Source organism: Kogia breviceps, chromosome 5 (assembly GCF_026419965.1).
Source record: "Kogia breviceps isolate mKogBre1 chromosome 5, mKogBre1 haplotype 1, whole genome shotgun sequence".
NCBI classification, from domain to species: Eukaryota; Metazoa; Chordata; class Mammalia; order Artiodactyla; family Physeteridae; genus Kogia; species Kogia breviceps.
Window position 1 is genome coordinate 115,575,671 of NC_081314.1, and position 23,107 is coordinate 115,598,777.

Sequence of the window (23,107 nt, forward strand, 5' to 3'; positions counted from 1 at the left end):
ATGTGCTTTTGATGTATTTGTGGGAGGAAAGTGATCTCCACATCTCCACGTCTCCACGTCCAGCATCTTGAAGGACCCCAATAGTCCCTATTCCTTAATGGATGCTGTAATAGATGTTGAGGATGTAAAATTAAACAAAAGATGATCCTGGGCTTTATGGCATCTATAATCTGGTGGGAGAACATGTCAGCAAAGAAATTTATAATGCTGTATGAATATACCATTGGGACAGTTTGGCCAAAACTCTTTTTGAACCCAGCCTTAGGGAAGGGTGGTCTATGAGTGATAAGGAACCTATTTGGGTTCTCAATCCCAGTAATTTTGATTATGAATAGGCTTTAATTATCAGTACAACTGTGTGATCTGGCCAGAACATTTTGGGAGCACTGAACTAGAATACTGTGGCCCATAAGCAATATGAGTTCTAGATGAATTTAAAGTATTCATTTTACTGATGTTGAATAGGCTATTAAATGAAGCATCAGGGTGGCCTTATTAGCTAACAGATTTAGCTATACTTGAATGGAATTTAGCTTTTGGTTTTCTTTCAAATCTGCTTATAGCATTATGGTCTTTGTATAGTAGTTTAATTTGGCACAGAGACTCTAGATAATATCGTAAGTGAAATTTTAAAATGTTGTTTTACATCCATACTTCATTACAAAACCTACAGAGTACTGTTGCTCTGTAAAATTTTAAATACTTTATCTCAATCTCAATTTGGGTAAATATTTAAAAGAATAAAATGTGTAATTCGGAAAAATAATAAACTGAGACATGCAGACAATATAGCAGACTATTCCACTTGCCAAGCTGTTCTTTGCTTTCAGACCTATTATGTCTGGTCTGTGTTAGGTCTATGGATGTACAAAAGACATTTGTGTGTGTGTTTGTGTGTGTGTGTGTGTGTATACACACAGATAGATAGATAGATGGATATAGATATGAAACTTGGATTTTTATAACTTAAAAGAGGCCTTGCCAATATGTTAGGAGTCACTATGAAAGCTCTTTGATCTTTTGGTTTTTTAGCTGACAGAATTTTTAAACCTTTATGTCCCTCAGTAAAGGCAAAAATCTTGTCAGGGTGTTTGATAAACCTTTGATATTTCATGGCTATTTAGTCCAAAGGATGTGAATTTTTTGTTGGAAATATATATATCTCCTTGGATTCTTTGATATATATTAGTATACTGTGTCCCATGCCATTGTCAAAGTGAAAATTGATTGATTTATCCTGTCTCTAATATAAAAACATTCACAAGGATAAAGTTCATGGCTATCTGGCTATATTTAATAAATTCAAATGTGTGATTGGGTTTGTTGATTTGCCAATTACCATATTATAAGGTTTCTGATCTTTGGCGATTTTCAGAGAAAGAAAATTAGTGTCCATTAGTTTTTATCTTATAATTGATATAATAACCATCCAGTTTGAAACTGTATATCAGAGGTATAAATAGTACTTGTTTGCATATTTTGCTTTAACTCAGTTACTTCAGGTTCATTGTGACAGGTACACCTGCCCTCCAGTAAAATTCTCTGGGTAATTAGAATCAGTACCAATGTGATCTCTGCCTTTTGTTAGATTTTACAAAATAAAGTAGGAAAAAATGCTTTGTGGATTTGTTTAGTTAGTGTAAATATGACAAGTTTTAATTGTTTTCAAGTGAGTTTTCTGATGACTTTATTTTTGAACATTTGTATCACTCTAACCTATAATAAAAGGTTTTTTCCATCAAAAATTTATCATATGAAAATTATTTAACAAATACAAAGTAATAAATAATTTAAATTTAGTATACAAGTCCAAATCAACCAAAAAACTGTAACCTGCAAAATGTATTGGGTGCTATTATGAGTAATGCTTAAGTAAAAATACTCTGGAAGGAAAGTCTTGGATATGTATTCCAGCTTCACCCACTTAATAGCTGTGTGGCCTTGGGCAAAATTTTTTAACCTCCTGTTTCTTCTTCTGTACCATGAGAATGATAACAGTACCCTCCACATTGGGTTACTGTGAGGGCTTAAATAGTTAATATGTAACAGTGCCTGTAGCATAGTAAGTATTCCATGAGGTATTAGTCATCATTTATGATTTGTGATATTTATAATTCATTATAGTTTTTTCAGATGACTGACAATTTTCTTGTTTTATTTGCTTTGCATTTTATGTTTCATAGTGGTTTATAGACTTCATTTTATTTTAAGAAAAATGGTGTATTTAAAATTATGCTACTTGTGCATGGTAAAATATACACTCTTTGGTGTGTGTGTGGGAGACATCCAAAATAACCTTTGTATTGGGGTGCAATTTTTTCCTTTCTTGGTTGGAAGAATTAGGACCCAACTTTGAATCAAAGAAGGCTAGAGTATGGATTATAGGTTCTTAGACCTGAATGGTACCTTTCAATTTAGCTTCTTCATTTTACAGAATAAGAAGCTAAAGCTTTGGGTGGTTAGCATCCTTAAGTTCACATAGCTAGTACCTTAAAGATGGTCTAGAAGTTGTATATTTTGACTCCTTCACCTCCCTCTCAACTTTGGAGAGTATAGAATTTTTGACAATGTTTGAGTAACAGTGACATTCATATTAAAGACAAAAGACATGACCATTATTGCTTTTAATCTTTTGATACAATGAATCATATTAAGAACAAGATTCTGTTGGTGATTTAAAAGATTGGAATTGCTTCTCAGCAGGTTAGTTAACCATGCAAACTCAGGAGTATAGCTATTGTGCAGATTGTGGTCTACATCATGGAGGACCTCTAGCCCAAACCTCTGGTCTTTGCCATGTAATTTTTCCCCAAAGAGAAGGCTGACCATAGAGCAGAGTGTTATTTGAGCTAAGAGCTGTTAAACCATTAAGTTAGATTTCTTCCTAAAAATCAGTAGACTAAGACTGTGTTAGCTCATGTTTCATATTACACGAGAGAAAATAAACTGAAAGGTCAGTTGAACAGTTACAGCATTGCCCTTTTCCAAGATAATCAGCAGAGCATGTAGCAAAGATGTGAACAGGAGCGTGACTGGAAAGAGAGAGGCTGATAAAGAGGCTGGCTGCTTAAAGTGCTTGGGACAGTACTTGACACTTCCAGGCCTGACCAGATGGGCCATCTCACAGGGCTTACCTTCAGTAATTCTGATTTATTACATTCAGATGGCTTTCTTTTTCTAGTTAGGCAGTCAGGTTTTCACATTGCCAAAAGACCCCAGAAATTTTAATATTGACCATTAATCATACCCTGGTAAACTGCAAGGGTAATATATTATTAATTTGTTTGCAGCCAAGAGATAAAACACAGTGATTAAAATTAATTTCTAGCTACATTTTGTTAATTTATTCTAATTAATTAATATATTAAGAAGTCAAAATATGTTTACATTAATGGCTATATAGTAGGTTCTTTATGTTGTGTCATTAAATGTCATTTCCATTATCCTAAATGTTGAACTCTAGAAATAACTACTTTATTATTAAAATAAATAAGGAGTTGTATAAGGCTTTCTAAGTAATACCATCAAGTGAAGTATTTCTAATTTTCCATTAATTGAATGAGAACATTTCATGGTTTGGGTTTTGTAGGATTTAGATTTGGAAGGATCTCAGCAGTGACCTCCCTCCACCCCTTCACCTTTATGGCCCAGTACCAGAATTAGGAAAGAACATTTAATAAATAACAGCCATTATTTACTTCCAGGACACAATTTTAAATAGTAGCCACTCTCACTTTTAAAGTTAACTTTTTTAACAGTTTTAAATTGACCTCATTCTCCTCCTCCCAAAAAGGAAAGATTTAATGATTTCTACATAATCATAATTTCTATATATATATAACTAATTTGAAATACAAAGTAGCTAAATTACATTTAACTTTAGGCCAAGTAAGAACAAAATTGTTATTTAAATAGCTTTTATTCTAAAACATCAGAAAATAAGAAATCAACTGTTTGCTCTTAAATATGCTCTGAGGATAGTAGTTATCAGATTGTCCATAGTGCATTTGATTGTGTTTTAGAGATGGTACAAAATGACAAAGATTTTTTAAAAAGGTTAAAATTAGTAACATGCTTAATGTTTGCTTGTAATTGAATTAACATTTAGATTTTATTATTGTATTATAATTAACATGATATAACTATTCCAATTTTTTCAAGGTTTTTTTTTTTTCTACTTAGAAATATCTTAATTGCTTGTTTAAAAAAAGGAAAGATGAGATATGACATAATTTAATTTTGGTGGGCTAGTTATATATAAGCACAATAGTCCTGACATCAACAGTATTATCTTTCTGTTTTATAAATGAGGAGGCTGAAACTCTGAGATCATTAAGGGGAAAATCTAAGGTTACTTTGCTTATGGGCCTAGCAATAGAACCTAACCTTTTATTTTTAAAATCTGTCCTTTCTATAGTGTGTCATCATGCCTGGAACATAGCACATGGCCCATACAAATTAGTCTTAGATTAACTCTATATGTGAAAGAACTCATTTCATTAACATCTAGTCCCGAATCTTATGAACATAGGCATTGGTAAGGGTTATAATAGTAAGAAAAACTGCTTGAGTTAAAAACCACAGACATGCGGGCTTCCCTGGTGGCGCGGCGGTTGGGAGTCCGCCTGCCGATGCGGGGGACGCGGGTTCGAGCCCCGGTCCGGGAGGATCCCACGTGCCGCGGAGCAACTTAAGCCCGTGAGCCGTGGCCGCTGAGCCTACGCGTCTGGAGCCTGTGCTCTGCGACGGGGGGCGGGCCGCGACAGTCAGAGACCCGCGCACTGCGATGAAGAGTGGCTCCCGCTCTCCGCAACTAGAGAAAGCCCTCGCGCGGAAACGAAGACCCAACACAGCCAAAAATAAATAAATCTTTAAAAATTAAAAAAAAAAAAAAAAACCACAGACATGCATGTTATTATCAGTTTAAGTAGAAATGAGATGATGGGAGTGAATTGTCTTCCATTCATTTTGGCAGCAGTTGGTGTCTTCATTGGTTCATCACATCCCCTGGTTTCCTTTTCACTTTTGTAGATCCATACGTTTGAACTTTTTATAACATTCAAGTCAATGAATCAGTGTCTTACGTGAGATAATGCATTTCCTTATAAAGCTGGTTGTTTAGTCACACAGGACCTACAGGAGCAAGAGTGAGGGATTTATCTGTAGACTGCTTCCCGTTTTCTATCTCTTATTGGTCAAAGTTTATTCCTTAAAACGTTTAACCTTGGGCTTCCCTGGTGGCACAGTGGTTGAGAGTCCGCCTGCCGATGCAGGGGACAAGGACGGGTTCGTGCCCTGGTCCGGGTAGATACCACATATCGCGGAGCGGCTGGGCCCTTGAGCCATGGCTGCTGAGCCTGCGTGTCCAGAGCCTGTGCTCCGCAGCGGGAGAGGCCGTAACAGTGAGAGGCCTGTGCACCGCAAAAAAAAAAAAAAAAAAAAACAGTTTAACCTCTATTTCTCCACACATCAATGTTGTAGTATCTGGCTTCTTTCAGGAGCTGCTTGCAAGTCACAGCCTTCATAGGGCCGGTCAAACGAGGGTACAAAGCCAGGACCATGGTGGGACTAAGTGAATATGTGAGTCTCCTACATTTAGGGCAGATTGTATCTTTCTTATATTTGAAGAGGCTATTGATTTTCTATGTTGTCCTCAAATCCAACAATCATATTGAATAGATTTATTGTCCTAATAGTGTGCTTATTCATTTCATGCAAAAGGTGTTATGCTAAGCATTTTAGGTATATTATCTCATTTGATTATCTTATGAAATGTATTCTTTTATTCTTAGATAGGGAAATTGAGTCTTAGTTACAGCTGGTAAGAGGTAGGATTGGAATTCAAATTCAGATGTAATAATCTTAATTTTAAACCTAATTCTAACCATCCTGTCACCCTTGCCTCACCACTGTCTGGCAAGTAATAGGTGCTCACTAAATATTTATTTGTTAAGTACTTAATATGTGCCAGTATTTAAGGTGCTTGGGTATATGAATGTGCTAAACATAATTTTCCCTGTCTTTGGGGAATTTACATTCTAGCTACTTCTATTTTCTGGTTATAAGCCTTTATCAACGCCTTATATGGTGCTTTCTCACTCTGTTGTTTGCTCTTCTATCTCCCACACATAACAAAGAATGTCTTCAAGGCATGGACTCTTTCTTCTCTGTTCTCAGTGACTAGCATAGCACTGGACATATAGTAGATGCTTAGTAATATTTGTGGAATAAATGGATGGATTTTACCACTCCTTGCTTGTCACTTTTACTTAAATGGCCCCAATTTTACTGTTTCCCTGATAGATGAAGTTTAGAGTGTATGTTAAATTGAATACAGATTGGAAATGTCACTAAAATTTTAAATGAAATTTTGAAAATTTATACATTTATTTGTCGACTAGTACATTTAAACTTTTAAATATAAGGAACGACATTCAAAACTAAGAAACCATGTATACTATAATGTCAATTTTTAAATTATTTTCACTGATCAATCCTGTATAACAAGAGTCCACAAACCCCTGTATTTTAGTGTTCAGTCTATTTAATAAAGCCTTCAGTAATATCTATACTCTGCCTGCTAAAATTGATCCTTCAAACTGCTCCCTTTAAAAACTCTCTGATTGTTATCAGTTATCTCCTCTTTAAAGTCTTAAAGGTTTTCATTTTTTATTATCTAGCTGAAAACCATCTTTTCCATCTTGATTTGCCACTACATTTCTAGCCATCCTCCTGTCCAGCTATGTATAGCTAATATGTAGCCCACAAGAACCACCTTAAATTTTACACATTTAATGCTCTTCTCTGTTTGTCTCCAACTGTCAGAATATACTTACTACTCATCCTTCAAGATATAGCACAAATGCCAGCCACTTTTTAAAGCCTTTTCTAATCTTCTCTTCTCCCATCAGTTCTTTCTGTTGTCTTGCTTATTCTTCTGTTAACATTTGCTTATCTCAGCCCTATCCTGTCCTGAGTTGAACAGTCTTCTATTAGACTGATGAACTTATTGAGGGAAGGACCTTGAATTATTGGCACACAATAAATATTTTTATCCTGTAATAAATATGTTGTGGGTTTTTGTTGTTGTTGTTGTTGAATACTTATCCGTGATTGAGGGACATAAACTATTCACTTTAAAGTCTCAAATGCCTACTCTTCACTTAACAAGTTTAATATATAGATAAGTTTGTATATTACACATATTTTGTGCTTCAAGAAGAAAGTTTCTGCCAGTCACCTTGAGGTCTTTTTAAAGACCGATTTAAAAAGCAATTTTTTGTTTCAAAAAAAATCCATTCCCCTCTCCTTTATTTTCCCCCTTTTTAGTTATTAAAAATTCCTGTTGAGCTTTTACTCCTGTGCTTTTGCTTGCCTCTATTCCAAGTCTCCTCTAGGAAGCAGATGACAATATAGAATCTTAAGAATTAAGCTAGCAAGGAAGGAATTTCCTTCATAGGTTCCTGTGTTTCAGGCCCACTCAGAAGCACTTGAGAAAGAATTCTGCATCCTAGATATTTCCAGATAAGGTATGATCCATCTCCCCTGACATATCTCCTGTGTTCACAACCTTGCCTGAAATTAGAGTTTCGGTTGGGATCTAGGATGAACTGTCTTACAGGAGAGCAAAGACTGTATGTAGCCTGTTTCATTTTTTTTTTCCAAACTAATCATTTCCTGCTTCCCTAAAGTAACTATTTTTTCCCCTAGTCAATCCAGTTTACTTAATTTTCTTCAACACTTTTTATAATCCATCCATTCAAGTTAATCTGGAGTACCTGGTATGTGTTATGTGTTAGTATGCCTATATTTGTAATTTTTCATAGCAGGGAAAAATGTGTTCTCAAACACTTTTGGAATTTAAGGAGAAACAGTCCTTGATGTTTGCTAATAATTAATGTGCACATTAAAATCTAAACAAATATTATAAGTTAAAAAGTTGTAAATTAAAAAGTATATTACAGCATTGCCTTCTACTGAGATGGTGAAAAGTTTTAGCTTACAGTTATTGAGCACTTGCCAACTACTGTGGGGATGACTCCTAGTATGACGTCATTGATTCCTTATAAACTATGAGATTTCCCCCACTTAACAGGGGAAGAAATTAAGGAAAAAGGAGGTTAAGTGATTTGTTCAAGGTCACATATAGTATGTAACAGAGTTAAGATTTGAACGTAAACTGTTTATTTCTAGAGCCTTAGCTGTTTCTCTTAATTATAAGATTAATAGCCTTATGAATAAAACTTACAGGGCTTTCTTTAAAAGGAAGATGTGACTTTTAATTTGAGACTTTTGTCTCTTGATTTCCTTAAAGTATACCTTTTGTGATGAATAATACTACATCTCTACTGCTTTTTACCTTCTTGACTTGGGCAACTTACATATTTATCTGTGCCTCTATTTCTTTCTTTGTAAAAAGAGGATTAAAAACATCAATCAAATGTGATAATATTTTTATATCTGTACAAAACGCTAGTTGCAATACTAACTTCGTTTTATGTTCTGGTTACCAAGAATTTGACCCAGTTTTTAAATATTCTGTAAATTCATAGCAAAATATTGAGAGAGATGACTGCAGTAGGAGAGGGCAAAGGAACGATGAGTTTGCTATATCCTCAGGCATTTTCTTTTTTGAACCACAGTGATTTCAAAGTGGAATGTGTATTTCTGTATCAGAAGCTACAGGGCTGACCTTGGGGAAGTCAAGATATTTAGTTAGAATTATATCATACTATAATCCTGTTTCTGTTCAATTTTTAGTAAATGGGACAATTGTACATGTCTTATGAAACGTGTTAAGAATGATTATTTTTTAAACTTAAACTTTAAATAAATCTAAAATTGTGTTTTAAAGATATTATAACCACATTGACAGTACAATTATTGCCACATTTATTTGGCCTCCCAAAGTTGATATCTTTTTAGAAAAGAATCAGTAGTTTTTCTTATATTATGATAATGTATGTGTATATATATTTTTAACCCTAAGTCCAGATTTATTTTGTTGACTGTTCCTTACTGTTTGATCATTTTATTGAATGTTGTTACTTATGTTGTCTAATATGGATTAGAGTTTCCATACACCAAGAGTTATAGCTGAATAATATCTATAAGAGGTAACAGTCATTTTCTCATAGAAGTTGGAGAGTACGAGAGAGTTTACAATACTAGTCTTTCATTAGATCTGTAGATTGAGGGTTTTTTTTGCCTTTTTTCTTTTTTGGTTTAGATCAGTATTTGAAGTATTTTTGAAACAGTTGCCAATGTTAAATTAGGGAGAGTTCATAGGAAAATCTGGAATTTTTTCATTCTTACTTGATTTGGCAAATGCTTGGTAATAATAGGCTATAGCTTTTAAATAGACACTGTCACTTTTCGCTGGGCTTTGTGCTCTCCATCTCACTGAGAGTTCTTTTCTGCGTTGTTTTCCATACTCGAAGGCTAACCTCATTGGTCATTCTTTTATCATCAGGCTCGCCCTTTTGTGTTCCTCATGTGGGAGCAGCTCCTCATATTTATGATACCTTCCTGGCTTCTGTTGGTGGTTCAGTTTGTGTAAAGACTAGAGTAAAGACTGCCAGTGAGATTGGGGTTGTATCATTTCATTAAAAGTTAATTTGTTTCAAATAATAGATTGAATGTAATCTGAATTTTTATGAAACCATGGGCATGTGTGCTCACAGGTGGGCATGTGTATTTGTGTGTGTTGGGTATATACATGCAATACAAAAGGGGGTCATATATGAAATATTCGACTCACACCTACCACTCCCGTAGGCATTGCACTACACCTATCAGATTCTGTGCTGTACCTCTTCTTGTCTTTGAAGCAAATGTGCAGTGTGGTGAGGCTAGGGAGGCTTAAGGCTGCTGTTCACCTCAGCCCATTGGAATTCAACCGCTGGTGCAGAGGAAGGGACCCTGTGGAAATACCATCTACATGCCATCTGTACCTATATGAATATTCTTTATACAAATAGATGGTTTGTGGAAAACTGCTTTGCAGCTTCTTTCCTTAAGCCATCTCTCTTGGGACATTTTTCCATATCACCACATTTCGTTCTACCTCATTCTTCATAATGGATCTCATGTAATTTGTTGTTTGCATGTTCCACAGTTAATTCAACCAGCCTCCCTTGTTGGAACAGGTAGGTATTTTCCATGGTTTGGTATTTTAAATAATCCATAGTGATTATCATTGTACACATGTCTTTGCTTCTTTGTGTGATATATCCTAAGGATAAATTTCTAGAAATGGAATCACTTAGTTGAAGAGTGTAATTTTGAAATTTTCATAGCTGATGCCAAATAGTCATCTAATTTATATTTCATTAAAGAGTATTTGGGAATGTCTTTTTCCTGGACCTGCATTCTGTCTGCACAGACTATCACATGTTTACTGGTCTTTTAGGTGGAAAATGGAATTTTGAAATTTAGGTTTGCACTTCTTCAATTATCTATGAATTTGAGCATCTTTTCAATGTGTTTACTGGCCATTTGTACTTCTTTTTCTGTGAACTATGGGTTTTTTTTTAAATTAAATATTTATAACTTTGATCTTTCAAAGTTATTTTGGTTTTAGAGGTCCAATTTTTAAACTTAGATTCCAATATTTTAATAGGTAAGCCATTCTTTTCTTACTTATTTGAAATGTCCTTTTATGATGTATTTAATTTCTTCATATGTTCAAGTCTATTTCACGAACTCAGTTTTGTCCCACTGATCTATTTCAAACTATTTGAATTCCCCAAATTTTATAAATATAGTTTTACATGCACATTAAAATTCTTATGGAATATTTTATAGGATTATGTAGATATTTTAATGATCTTAAAATTTTATGGTTTCAGAAAAAAACATTTATTTTGTTTAAATGGTGTTTCTTTGTTATAAATAATTAGAACAATGCAAGGGAGAAAGTAAATAGAAACTCCACCAAAAAAATCATCACTGATATTAAGGGAACATCATTCTTGATATTTTTTATATGCTTATATATAGGTAGAAGGATAGAGAAATAGCTTGATAGAAACAATATAATAAAACATGAGGAAAATAGATGTGTTTTATTTATTTTTTAATTTAATTTAATTTTTTTTAACATCTTTATTTGAGTATAACTGTTTTACAATAGTGTGTTAGGTTCTCCTTTACAACAAAGTGAATCAGTTATACATATACATATGTTCAGATATCTCTTCCCTCTTGCGTCACCCTCCCTCCCACCCTCCCTATCCCACCCCTCTAGGTGGTCACAAAGCACAGAGGTGAACTCCCTGTGCCATGTGGCAGCTTCCCACTAGCTATCTAATTTACATTTGGTAGTGTGTATATGTCCCTGCCACTCTCTCACATCGTCACAGCTTACCCTTCCCCCTCCCCATATCCTCAAGTCCATGCTCTAGTAGGTCTGTGTTTTATTCCCATCCTACCACTAATCTCTTCATGATATATTTTTTTCTTAGATTCCATATATATGTGTTAGCATACGGTATTTGTTTTTCTCTTTCTGACTTACTTTGCTCTGTATGATAGTCTCTAGGTCCACCCACCTCACTACAAATAACTCAAATTCATTTCTTTTTATGGCTGAGTAATATTCCATTGTATATAAGTGCCACATCTCCTTTATCCATTCATCTGTTGATGGACACTTAGGTTGCTTCCATCTCCTGGCTATTGTAAATAGAGCTGCAATAAACATTTTGGTACATGACTCTTTTTGAATTGGTTTTCTCAAGGTATATGCCTAGTAGTGGGATTGTGGGGTCATATGGTAGTTCTTTTTGTAGTTTTTTAAGGAGCCTCCATACTGTTCTCCATAGTGGCTGTATAAATTTACATTCCCACCAGCAGTGCAAGAGTGTTCCCTTTTCTCCACACCCTCTCCAGCATTTATTGTTTCTAGAGTTTTTGATGATGGCCATTCTGAATGGTGTGAGATGATATCTCATTGTAGTTATGATTTGCATTTCTCTAATGATTAATGATGTTGAGCATTCTTTCATGTGTTTGTTGGCAATCTGTATATCTTCTTTGGGGAAATGTCTATTTAGTTCTTCTGCCCATTTTTGGATTGGGTTGTTTCTGTTTTTGTTATTGAGCTGCATGAGTTGCTTATAAATTTTGGATATTAATCCTTTGTCAATTGCTTCATTTGCAAATATTTTCTCCCATTCTGAGGGTTGTCTTTTGGCCTTGTTTATGGTATCCTTTGCTGTGCAAAAGCCTTTAAGTTTCATTAGATCCCATTTGTTTATTTTTGTTTTTATTTCCATTTCTCTAGGAGATGGGTCAAAAAGGATCTTGCTGTGATTTATGTCATAGAGTGTTCTGCCTATGTTTTCCTCTAAGAGTTTGATAGTGTCTGGCCTTACATTTTGGTCTTTAACCCATTTTGAGTTTATTTTTGTGTATGGTGTTAGGGAGTGTTCTAATTTCATACTTTTACAGGTAGCTGTCCAGTTTTCCCAGCACCACTTATTGAAGAGGCTGTCTTTTCTCCACTGTATATCCTTCCCTCCTTTATCAAAGATAAGGTGACCATATGTGTGGGGGCTTATCTCTGGGCTTTCTATCCTGTTCCACTGATCTATATTTCTGTTTTTGTGCCAGTACCATACTGTCTTGATTACTGTGGCCTTGTAGTATAGTCTGAAGTCAGGGAGCCTGATTCCTTCAGCTCCATTTTTCGTTCTCAAGATTGCTTTGGCTATTCGGGGTCTTTTGTGTTTCCATACACATTGTGAAATTTTTTGTTCTAGTTCTGTAAAAAATGCCAGTGGTAATTTGATAGGGATTGCATTGAATCAGTAGATTGCTTTGGGTAATAGAGTCATTTTTACAATGTTGATTCTTCCAATCCAAGAACATAGTATATTTCTCCACCTGTTTGTATCATCTTTAATTTCTTTTATCAGTGTCTTATAGTTTTCTACATACAAGTCTTTTGTCTCCTTAGGTAGGTTTATTCCCAGATATTTTATTCTTTTTGTTGCAATGGTAAATGGGAGTGTTTTCTTTATTTCACTCCCAGATTTTTCATCATTAGTGTATAAGAATGCCAGAGATTTCTGTGCATTAATTTTGTATCCTGCTGCTTTACCAAATTCATTGATAAGTTCTAGTAGTTTTCTGGTAGCATCCTTAGTATTCTCTATGTATAGTATCACATCATCTGCAAACAGTGACAGCTTTACTTCTTCTTTTCCTATTTGGATTCCTTTTATTTCTTTTTTTTTCTCTGATTGCTGTGGCTAGAACTTCCAAAACTAGGTTGAATAAGAGTGGTGAGAGTGGGCAACCTTGTCTCGTTCATGATCTTAGTGAAAATGCTTTCAGTTTTCGCCGTTGAGAACAATGTTGGCTGTGGGTTTGTCGTATATGGCCTTTATTATGTTGAGGAAAGTTCCCTGTATGCCTACTTTCTGCAGGGTTTTTATCATAAATTGGTGTTGAATTTTGTCAAAAGCTTTCTCTGCATCTATTGAGATGATCATATGGTTTTTCTCCTTCAGTTTGTTGATATGGTGTATCACGTTGATTGATTTGCGTATATTGAAGAATCCTTGCATTCCTGGAATAAACCCCACCTGATCATGGTGTATGATCCTTTTAATGTGCTGTTGGATTCTGTTTGCTAGTATTTTGTTGAGGATTTTTGCATCTATGTTCATCAGTGATATTGGCCTGTAGTTTTCTTTCTTTGTGACGTCTTTGTCTGGTTTTGGTATCAGGGTGATGGTGGCCTCATAGAATGAGTTTGGGAGTGTTCCTCCCTCTGCTATCTTTTGGAAGACTTTGAGAAGGATAGATGTTAGCTCTTCTCTAAATGTTTGATAGAATTCACCTGTGAAGCCATCTGGTCCTGGGCTTTTGTTTATTGCAAGATTTTTAATCACAGTTTCAATTTCAGTGCTTGTGATTGGTCTGTTCATATTTTGTATTTCTTCCTGGTTCAATATCGGCAGATTGTGCATTTCTAAGATTTTGTCCATTTCTTCCAGGTTGTCCATTTTATTGGCATAGAGTTGCTTGTAGTAATCTCTAATAATCTTTTGTATTTCTGCAGAGTCAGTTGTTACATCTCCTTTTTCATTTCTAATTCTATTGATTTGAGTCTTTTCCCTTTTTTTCTTGATAAGTCTGGCTAATGGCTTATCAATTTTATTTATCTTCTCAAAGAACCAGCTTTTACTTTTATTGATCTTTGCTATTGTTTCCTTCATTTCTTTTTCATTTATTTCTGATCTGATCTTTATGATTTCTTTCCTTTTGCTAAATTTGGGGTTTTTTTGTTCTTCCTTCTCTAATTGCTTTAGGTGCAAAATTAGGTTGTTTATTCGAGATGTTTCCTGTTTCTTAAGGTATGATTGTATTGCTATAAACTTCCCTCTTAGAACTGCTTTTGCTGTATCCTATAGGTTTTGGGTCGTCGTGTCTCCATTGTCATTTGTTTCTAAGTACTTTTTGATTTCCTCTTTGATTTCTTCAGTGATCACTTCGTTATTAAGTAGTGTATTTTTTAGCCTCTATGTGTTTGTATTTTTTACAGCTCTTTTCCTGTAATTGATATCTAGTCTCATAGCGTTGTGGTCGGAAAAGATACTTGATACGATTTCAGTTTTCTTAAATTTGCCAAGGCTAGATTTGTGACCCAAGATATGATCTATTTTGGAGAATGTTCCATGAGCACTTGAGAAAAATGTGTATTCTGTTGTTTTTGGATGGAATGTCCTATAAATATCAATTAAGTCCATCTTGTTTAATGTATCATTTAAAACTTGTGTTTCCTTATTTATTTTCATTTTGGATGATCTGTCCATTGGTGACAGTGGGGTGTTAAAGTCCCCTACTATGATTGTGTTACTGTCAATTTCCCCTTTTATGGCTGTTAGTATTTGCCTTATGTATTGAGGTGCTCCTATGTTGGGTGCATAAATATTTACAATTGTTATATCTTTTTCATGGATCGATCCTTTGATCATTATGTAGTGTCCTTCTTTGTCTCTTGTAATAGTTTTTATTTTAAAGTCTATTTTGTCTGATATGAGAATTGCTACTCAATAGATGTGTTTTAAATTTAATTTTAAACAAATAGACTGAAATAAAATGAAAGAAGTGGCTGAAATTCACATTACGACTTTCTTTAAAGTGGCCATCTAAGATTAATGAAGAGGTTAAAGAGTATAATGTTGACAATCTTAAATTTTAGTCAGTGTTGAGTGACTCTGTTATAAAAAAAAAAATAGGGGTCTGACCACTCATGCTTTATTCCATCTCCCTTTCTCTTACCTCTTGTTCTTTTATAAGTCAAGTTTTCACTTGTCCATTGAGATTCTTTTCTTGTTATCACATTTACATAATTGCACAATTGTTTAGCCTTGGTTCTATATTTAAAGACTTAGAGCTCAACCACACTGCTGCAATGACTGTCCATTCCTCTGTGTGTGTGTTTTTAGTCTTTTAATTGACTAATTTTTATGGGAAGTGCTTTTTTTCCTTCAACAATGGTTCATTAATGTCATAGACTTAAAATTATTTTTTAATTTGGCAATATTTAAAGAATTCCTTAAGCTCGAGTAGGCATGTGCCTCATATAATATCCTTAGATTACTACTTTTCCCTCTCAGAATTGTGTGGGCTTGGCTTTGTTATGTTTTGGTCTTTAATGTAATGCTCCTTTGCAAAAAAATATGCCCCCCTCCCCTTATTTTTGTGTACCAGTTGTCCACAGAATTATTTCTTTCTCCTTTGAATTTCAGTAGCTTAAACTGGGAGATTTTGTGCGTGTGTGTTTGTGCGTTTGTTTTCCAAACTTTTCTCAAAAGGTGTTCTTTTTAAAATGCAGATTTAATTCTATAGGAAAACTGTCCAGTTTTATGTCTTTTATATTCATTTTATTTAGTTTTGTTCTTCAGAGTCACCAGCTATCCTTATTTTGATAATTTTTGTTAGTTTTGCATATCTCTTTTCTTTAATATTTTTGATTTCTTTGTCTTTTTTCTCTAATTATATCAATTTCCAGTTCACTTACCTAATAATTCTTTTTTATAATGAACCACTCGAATCTTTATTTGTCAACAATAGCCACTTAGAAAATGTAGTAGACAAGGAGCAACTTATCATGATAACAGCCAAATGCTAAAATTAACCTAATAATAAATGTGCTAAAGGACTCAATATTTTGTATGTAGCAGTTCTCTCCAAATTAATCTATATAGTAAAATAATCTGAATAAACTTGACATAATGATTGTAAAGTTCATATAAAGGAAAAAAATTTTTAAAATATCCAAGAAAAGGTACAGAAAAATTAAAATGTGAACTTGTATGACCAAATATTAAATATACTATTATATGTAGTTATGTTAATTAAAATTGTGTGGTATTCTTCCTCCAGGTACAGAAAAGAACAAAGAAAGAGTAATAAATAAAAATGCCTTCTATATATGTGAATTTAATACATAAAGTCAATCGGGCATCTTAATCAATGGAGAAAGGGAAGAATATATGAAATAAAGAGCACTGGGAAAATTATTCTCGCACTTTGGAAGAAAACTCAAATTCCTACATCATTCCATATACAAAAATAAATTCCAAGGCAATTTAAGCACTAAACACCAAAAAATATAAATGTAGTGGAAGAAAATATGGGAGAATTATTTTAATCTTATGATTAGGAATACCTTTTAAGCAAAATATAATGCTATATATATTCTATATAAAACTCCTTAAAGATGGATAGATTAGAAAGAATTTTTAAATTCTTTAAGATGAAACCTATCATAAGTAAAGCTAGAAGGAAACCAACTGGAAGAAAATATTTGCAATAAGTGTGTTTCAGAAAACAGATGACTTTCTATAATATATAAAGAGCTTTTGCAAATCAAAAAATAAAGCAACCTAAAATGGAAAAAAAAGGACAAAGATATAGCTAATATTGATTGAGAGAATATTATTTGCCAGGCAATAGCCTAAGGACTTTACATGTACAAACTCAGCTAATTTGCATAATAACCCTTTTGATCAAATACGCTTAGCATCTCCATTTTGTAGGCAAGAAAATGAGACACAGAGAAATTCAGGAATTTGTCCAGAGTTATACCATTAGTAAATACTAGCCAACACTCAACTCACTGAAAAAGAAGCACAAATAGCAATAAATTTAAGAAAAGCCCTTCAACCTTAATAATAATTTAGGAAAATGCAAGCATTAAAACACAGTAAGATATTTTTACCAACCAGAGAGTTAAAAAATATCAGATGGATTAATAAGACTAACATTGCCAAGAGTGTAGAGAAACAGTAACTCTCATACTCAATTATTGGGGATGTCCATTGTATAGTATTTTTTTTTTATCTTTAAAAATAAGGATTTTTAAATTATTTTTTTGAATTTTATTTTATTATTTCATTTATACAGCAGGTTCTTATTAGTTATCTATTTTATACATATTAGTGTATATATGTCGATCCCAATCTCCCAACTCATCCCTTCCCCCCCATGCCCCGCTTTCCCCCCTTAGTTATATGTACACTTTGTTCCTTGCCAATTCTAATTTAATTATTATTTTCTAATGCTACATTTTGATACTCTGTTTATTTCTTTGGGTCTGCAGTTTCATTTTACTTCTCATTCTGTTGTTCTGTCATGTAATCTCTCAGCTCTTATTTTAATTCAATTCATTTTTATTTAAGTTGAAGTACAGCATGAAACATTTGTGGAAAGATTCTTTTTCCATTCAGCTCAGTTGAGGTGTTATTCATTAGTTAGCTTCTTACACTTTGTATATTCCCTGTATATTCCCTACTTGGATTCATGCCATCTTTCTGGGACTTTTATTGATTACCCCTCAGGGTATGGGCTATGCAGGGAAGTTTATGGACATTGCTCAATTCATTGCATAGTTCTGGAACTTTCACTTCTGACATAGAGCACCTGCCACATGCTTCATTTCTCTAGTTTTACAAGTTTTGTCCGACTCTGCTTCTCCCCAGACTTGGGGTATGTTTTTGTGTACCAGCCCTGAGTATGGACTCTGGGAATCTGGGAGAGATTCAGGAGCAGTCATGTGTTATTCTTAGTCCTGCTCGGAAATTAATCTTTGGTTTCTTCTTGTGGCTGCTAGCTTCTGTAGTTTGATGTGATGTATGTTCTTTCCATGCTTATAGGGCATGGCTAGGCAAACTATAGCTCAGAGGCCAAATTTGGCCCCACCATCTGTTTTTGTAAATAAAGTGTATTGAAACACAGCTACATCCATCCATTTGCATATTGTCTGTGGCCGATTTCATGCTTCAGAGATATAGTTGAGTAGTTGTGATAGAGACCATATGGCTGGCAAAGCCTAAAATATTTACTATCTGCCCCTTAACAGGAAAAGTGTGCCAAACCTGCTATAGAGTAATTTTATTTTTCTTACTGGTTTTTAGCTATTTTTCCTTCATTTTTTTTTTTTTTTTAGGAGTTTGAGGAGAGATGTAGGAATGCTCCTTCATTATACTGTCTTGACCTAGAAGTTGCTATAGTGCTGATATTAAAATATTCATGGAATAACATAACCATCATATTTTCTATCTTATACCAAAATGCTTGAAATTACAAAAAAAAATGTTAGTTGGATTAGTTCAGTTTATTTGAGATAAGAATGATTTTATCCTACCAGGTAACTTCTTCCAATAAATGAAATTATTCACATCATTCCTCTTTAATGATGTCTTTTTTTTTCCTTTTTCTGAATGAGAGTAAAGCAACTTCTTAATTACAGTAGCTTTTCTGGAAGATGATTTAATTTTTCAATTTCTTTTCTTTTGCACTTTTTCAAAGGTATAAGCTGTTTAGCCAGACTTTGAACAACATTGGAGAGAACGAAGGTGGTATTGATAAGTTTTCCAGAGGTTATGAATCATTTGGCGTCCACAGATGTGCTGATGGTGGTTTATACTGCAAAGAATGGGCTCCAGGAGCTGAAGGAGTTTTTCTTACTGGAGACTTCAGTAAGTATTTTAGAATGATTAAACTCAGTTGTAATATTTTATTTATTTACTTAAAACATAGATGTTATATTTCATATATTTAACTTTTATGAATATTATTGATTGCAAATATTCTACTTTTCCATAGAATTTCTTCAGTCTTTACCTTCATGTGGTAAAGGTGTTTCTGCTGTAATAAGATACATGTGTTTCTTTAAAACTTTATGTTCTTAAAATCATTACCAGAAATAACAGAGTTTATGAGAAAAATAGTGTTAGAGTACTCCAAATCTATTCAACTTTGTTAGCCAGCTCTGAAAAAACTAATAGCAATCAATCTAGGTAAAAATATTGGTGTAGGTTCAATCTCCACTAGCATTTGCTCCTGGTTATTTGGCATCGTAGTACTTGGATCCTCTAATATCTGTTTTTGAGACCACAGTAAAAGTAGACAGCTAATCTGGAGGGTAAGCTGCTTCATTAGTCAGTTCTTTGTTTTTTCCTTTTCCTTTTTTATAACACAATGTGGGAAATACCTTCTCAGCCTTGTCATCTGCACCATTAATTTCACTAGGCAGTTAACTCTATGGAATGCACAGTGGTTTTAGAAGTCAGGCTTCCATCTTACAGTCTAGTGGAAGGAAACCTGTATGTAAATAACTAAAATACTGTGTGCTCAGTTTTATTCTATAGGTATAAATAAATTACTGTAATAGTGACAAGGAAAAAAGCTCAGTTTTGAAAATGGAATAACTGGCAAACTAGGCCTTGGTAAAATGTTTGTAATACAAGGAGAGGAAATACCAAAATGATAATAATCCTTTAGTACCATAGGGTAGTGTGGTCTTTAAAGTTTGATTTTCCTGGACTCAGAAGTCTACATGCTGTACTGTTCTGCAAAGAGCAAAACTGTAGGGACAGAAAACTGAGTTGTCAGGGTTTAGGGGTGGGAGGTTTGAGCTGATTACAGAGAAACATAAGGGGACTTTCTGGGGTGATGAAAAATGTATTATGTCTTGATTGTGGTTACATGACTGTATACATTTGTCAAAATTTATAGAACTATACATGTAAAAGAGTGAATTTTACTATGTGTAAATTATACCTTAAGGAGCCTGACTTTAAAAAAAGTTTTGATTTTATTTATATTATCTAAGGCAGCACTGTCCAACAGAAATATAATGGATACCATTTATATAATTCAGAAATTTTAGTGGCTATACTAAAAAAATAAAGGAGAACAACTGAATGAATTTTAATAATGATAGATTTTTATTTAACCCAATATGTCAAAACATATTTTAACATGTAATCAATATAAAATTTGTTAGCGAGATATTTTCATTCTTTTGTACTATACTTTCTAAATCTGGTATTTTTCCATTGGAAATACTTGATCAATATTTAGATTTAATACAATTTTCAGTTTAAAAGTACATACCTAAGTTTTTCCAACCATTATTAAAAGTTCTAGCAACTCAAATGAGTAATAGTTTTAAAATTTACATTTAATAAAGTAATTAAAATTAAATAAAACTTTAAATTTAGTTTCTCAGTTGCACTAACCTCATCTTAAGCACAAGTAAACCACCTTTGTCTGGTGGCTTCCTTATTGCAAAAAGCAGGTCTAAGGACTTAAAATTATTCTTTGTGTAGTCCCTCAAATTAGATGATGCCAGCTGCCTGTGTTTCTAGAGTTACTGAAAACTTTAGGGAAACTTTTGAGAAAGATCGTGTGTCTGCTGATTCATATAGCTGGCCTGGTGATTATTATGAAATCTATTTTGAGGCTAGGAGTCTTTTCACTTAAATTGTTGTTAAAATTGTTATAATTTTTTCTCATACATAAACATGACTATTTCCCCATCTTTAAGTGACTGCCTTGACCACTAGTTTTATATTAATAGACCACTTTGATATCAACCTATAATCAAGGCACTTTTTGGCATTCTATTTTATTAATTCTTTTTACTGCCATTTATTGAGAGATATTGCTTGAGAGTGTTCAAGTTAAAGTTTTACATACAGATACCAAAACTGCTATAAGAACCTCAGTTAAAATTTGGTACTTGCGTTTGATTACCTCTCCCCTATATTTATGATCGAACCTACTAAATAGGCTTTAGAAATATAAAAATATATGAAAGGGACTGTATGAAACTAGATTTGGAAGCTAACATAATGACTAATGCTGATTTATTAAAAGTTATTCCTTGTAAATCCAGTCGGACCATATATGTGATTGGAAACTGTATTTAAAATTTTTAAGGATTTAGGATTTAATGTTTAAATATTAAAAGTATAACAATTTATAAAATCTTTTGCAAAGAGAAAACTCAAAATTATCTAGTCCCTATTTTAATGTAAAAATATCCTCTGTTAACTTTTTTTTTTTCAATTTAATTTGTTTTGAAAATCCTACTCTTTGTGAAGGTGTATCACATAATTTAAAATCTCACCATATCCTTGAAACAACATTCAGCCAATTATTTTCAATCAAGCAATATTTATTTAGTGTCTAAGGGCACGAAGAATATCAGATTTAATCAGTGGGCCTTTATTTTTACTGGAGAGATAGGAATGACTAAGATAAATGAAATTGTGATAGAAAATAGGAAGTATGATATAATACAGTTAACTGTTAAAATAATTAACAGGCAGTATGTTGGGAAAATTTAAATTTATTTACTTATCTAGATGAAGGGATTTTTTTTTTTTTTTCCCTGTTATACAGTCTCAGGATCTCCTTATATATGGGATCTCAAACTTTTCTCACTAAAGAGCTTTGGCTTAAAAAAATAAATAAAGAAAAACAACTTTCAAATTGAGAGTAGAGCCAAAATTCTGGGTTAATAATTCATTTAAAATAATAGTTCTTTGGGAAAGAATGTTATACCTGAGTGTTAATTTAATGTAACTTTGTAGAATATAGAATTTTGATGATAATGACAGCATAGCTGAAAATATACCCATAATTCTGAACTAAGCATGTCTTTTTAAAAAATACAATTAAGGAATTCTATATTTTTTCCTGTATTTACATAAAAATCTATTTCTTATGGCTATGAAGAGATGAGCAAGAAGAAAGTTATTTTTCTTTGTTGAGGTTTTTCTCAGCATCAAAAATGTGTTAGATTTTGTAGTTAGTCTTCCATTGTATAAATTTGTACTAAACTGAAGGGAAAATACAATTTGTGTTAATTAGCTAAAAAATCACAGCTGATTTTTTAAAATTAAAAAGTGCAAACGAAGATTAATAAAAAGTATTCTAGGTGGTTTTGCTAATGATATTAAAACGTTTTTAAAAACATTTAACTGTATTCATATAACTTCATATTTATCAGCCAAGTTGAAACAGCAGTAAACTTAAAAAATTCTATGGAAATAATTTCTAACTGTAACGTGGGTTATTTTTAAGAATTCCTTACTTCGTCATTTAATGTAACAGTAAGCTTAACTTCTATTTATGTACTTGAAATATCACCTAAAAAGCCCTATTGCTTCTTTACCTATAGGCAGAGTTGTAAAAAGTAACATCATTTTACTTATATTTTTATCATGGAAGTGTATACATATATAATTTAAAACATTGCTTTTGTATCTACCTCTTCCCTACACCTCCAAAGATAATATAAAACACATCTTCAAAAACCAACAACAAAAATCTTATTTCTGCTAAGGAATAAATTGTTACTTATATTTACAGTAACAGGAAAACAGTAAAAGGAAATGTTGTTAATTCAATTTTTATCTAAATGATTAACCATCTATTTCTGAGAATTTTTCAGAAGAAATGAAAATTTAAAACTGTGTAGCCTTTAATTCTGTATTATAGAAAATTATACCAGTAATCAAAATATGTTAGCATATTATGATGTCTCTCTTCTCTTCTAATCATTTTAGAAATTGCACTGTACTTTACTATACATATAGTACTGCTGGTAAAAGTATGCTGTTCTGTTGTATTTTTTTGCCAACTGACCTGAAAATATTTTAGGTACAAATGCTTATTGTTGTCAAACATAAATGATCTTTAAGAAGGAAATTACCATGTATTGGTGTGTAGACAAAAAAAAAAAGAATAGGGTTTAGAGTTTGAACCCACAGCGGAGCTCTCTAAACATGGTTCT

At 33.1% G+C, this 23,107-nt stretch overlaps 1 protein-coding gene across 1 annotated transcript in view; it reads left to right on the forward strand.

The window, feature by feature from the left end:
* GBE1 (1,4-alpha-glucan branching enzyme 1) overlaps nucleotides 1–23,107 on the forward strand; it is a 304,227-nt gene that overhangs the window by 55,100 nt on the left and 226,020 nt on the right. The window contains exon 2 of the mRNA XM_059065713.2: nucleotides 18,829–18,998. Within this exon, the coding sequence (XP_058921696.1) occupies nucleotides 18,829–18,998 (170 nt within the window). The remainder of the gene's footprint in view (nucleotides 1–18,828; nucleotides 18,999–23,107) is intronic.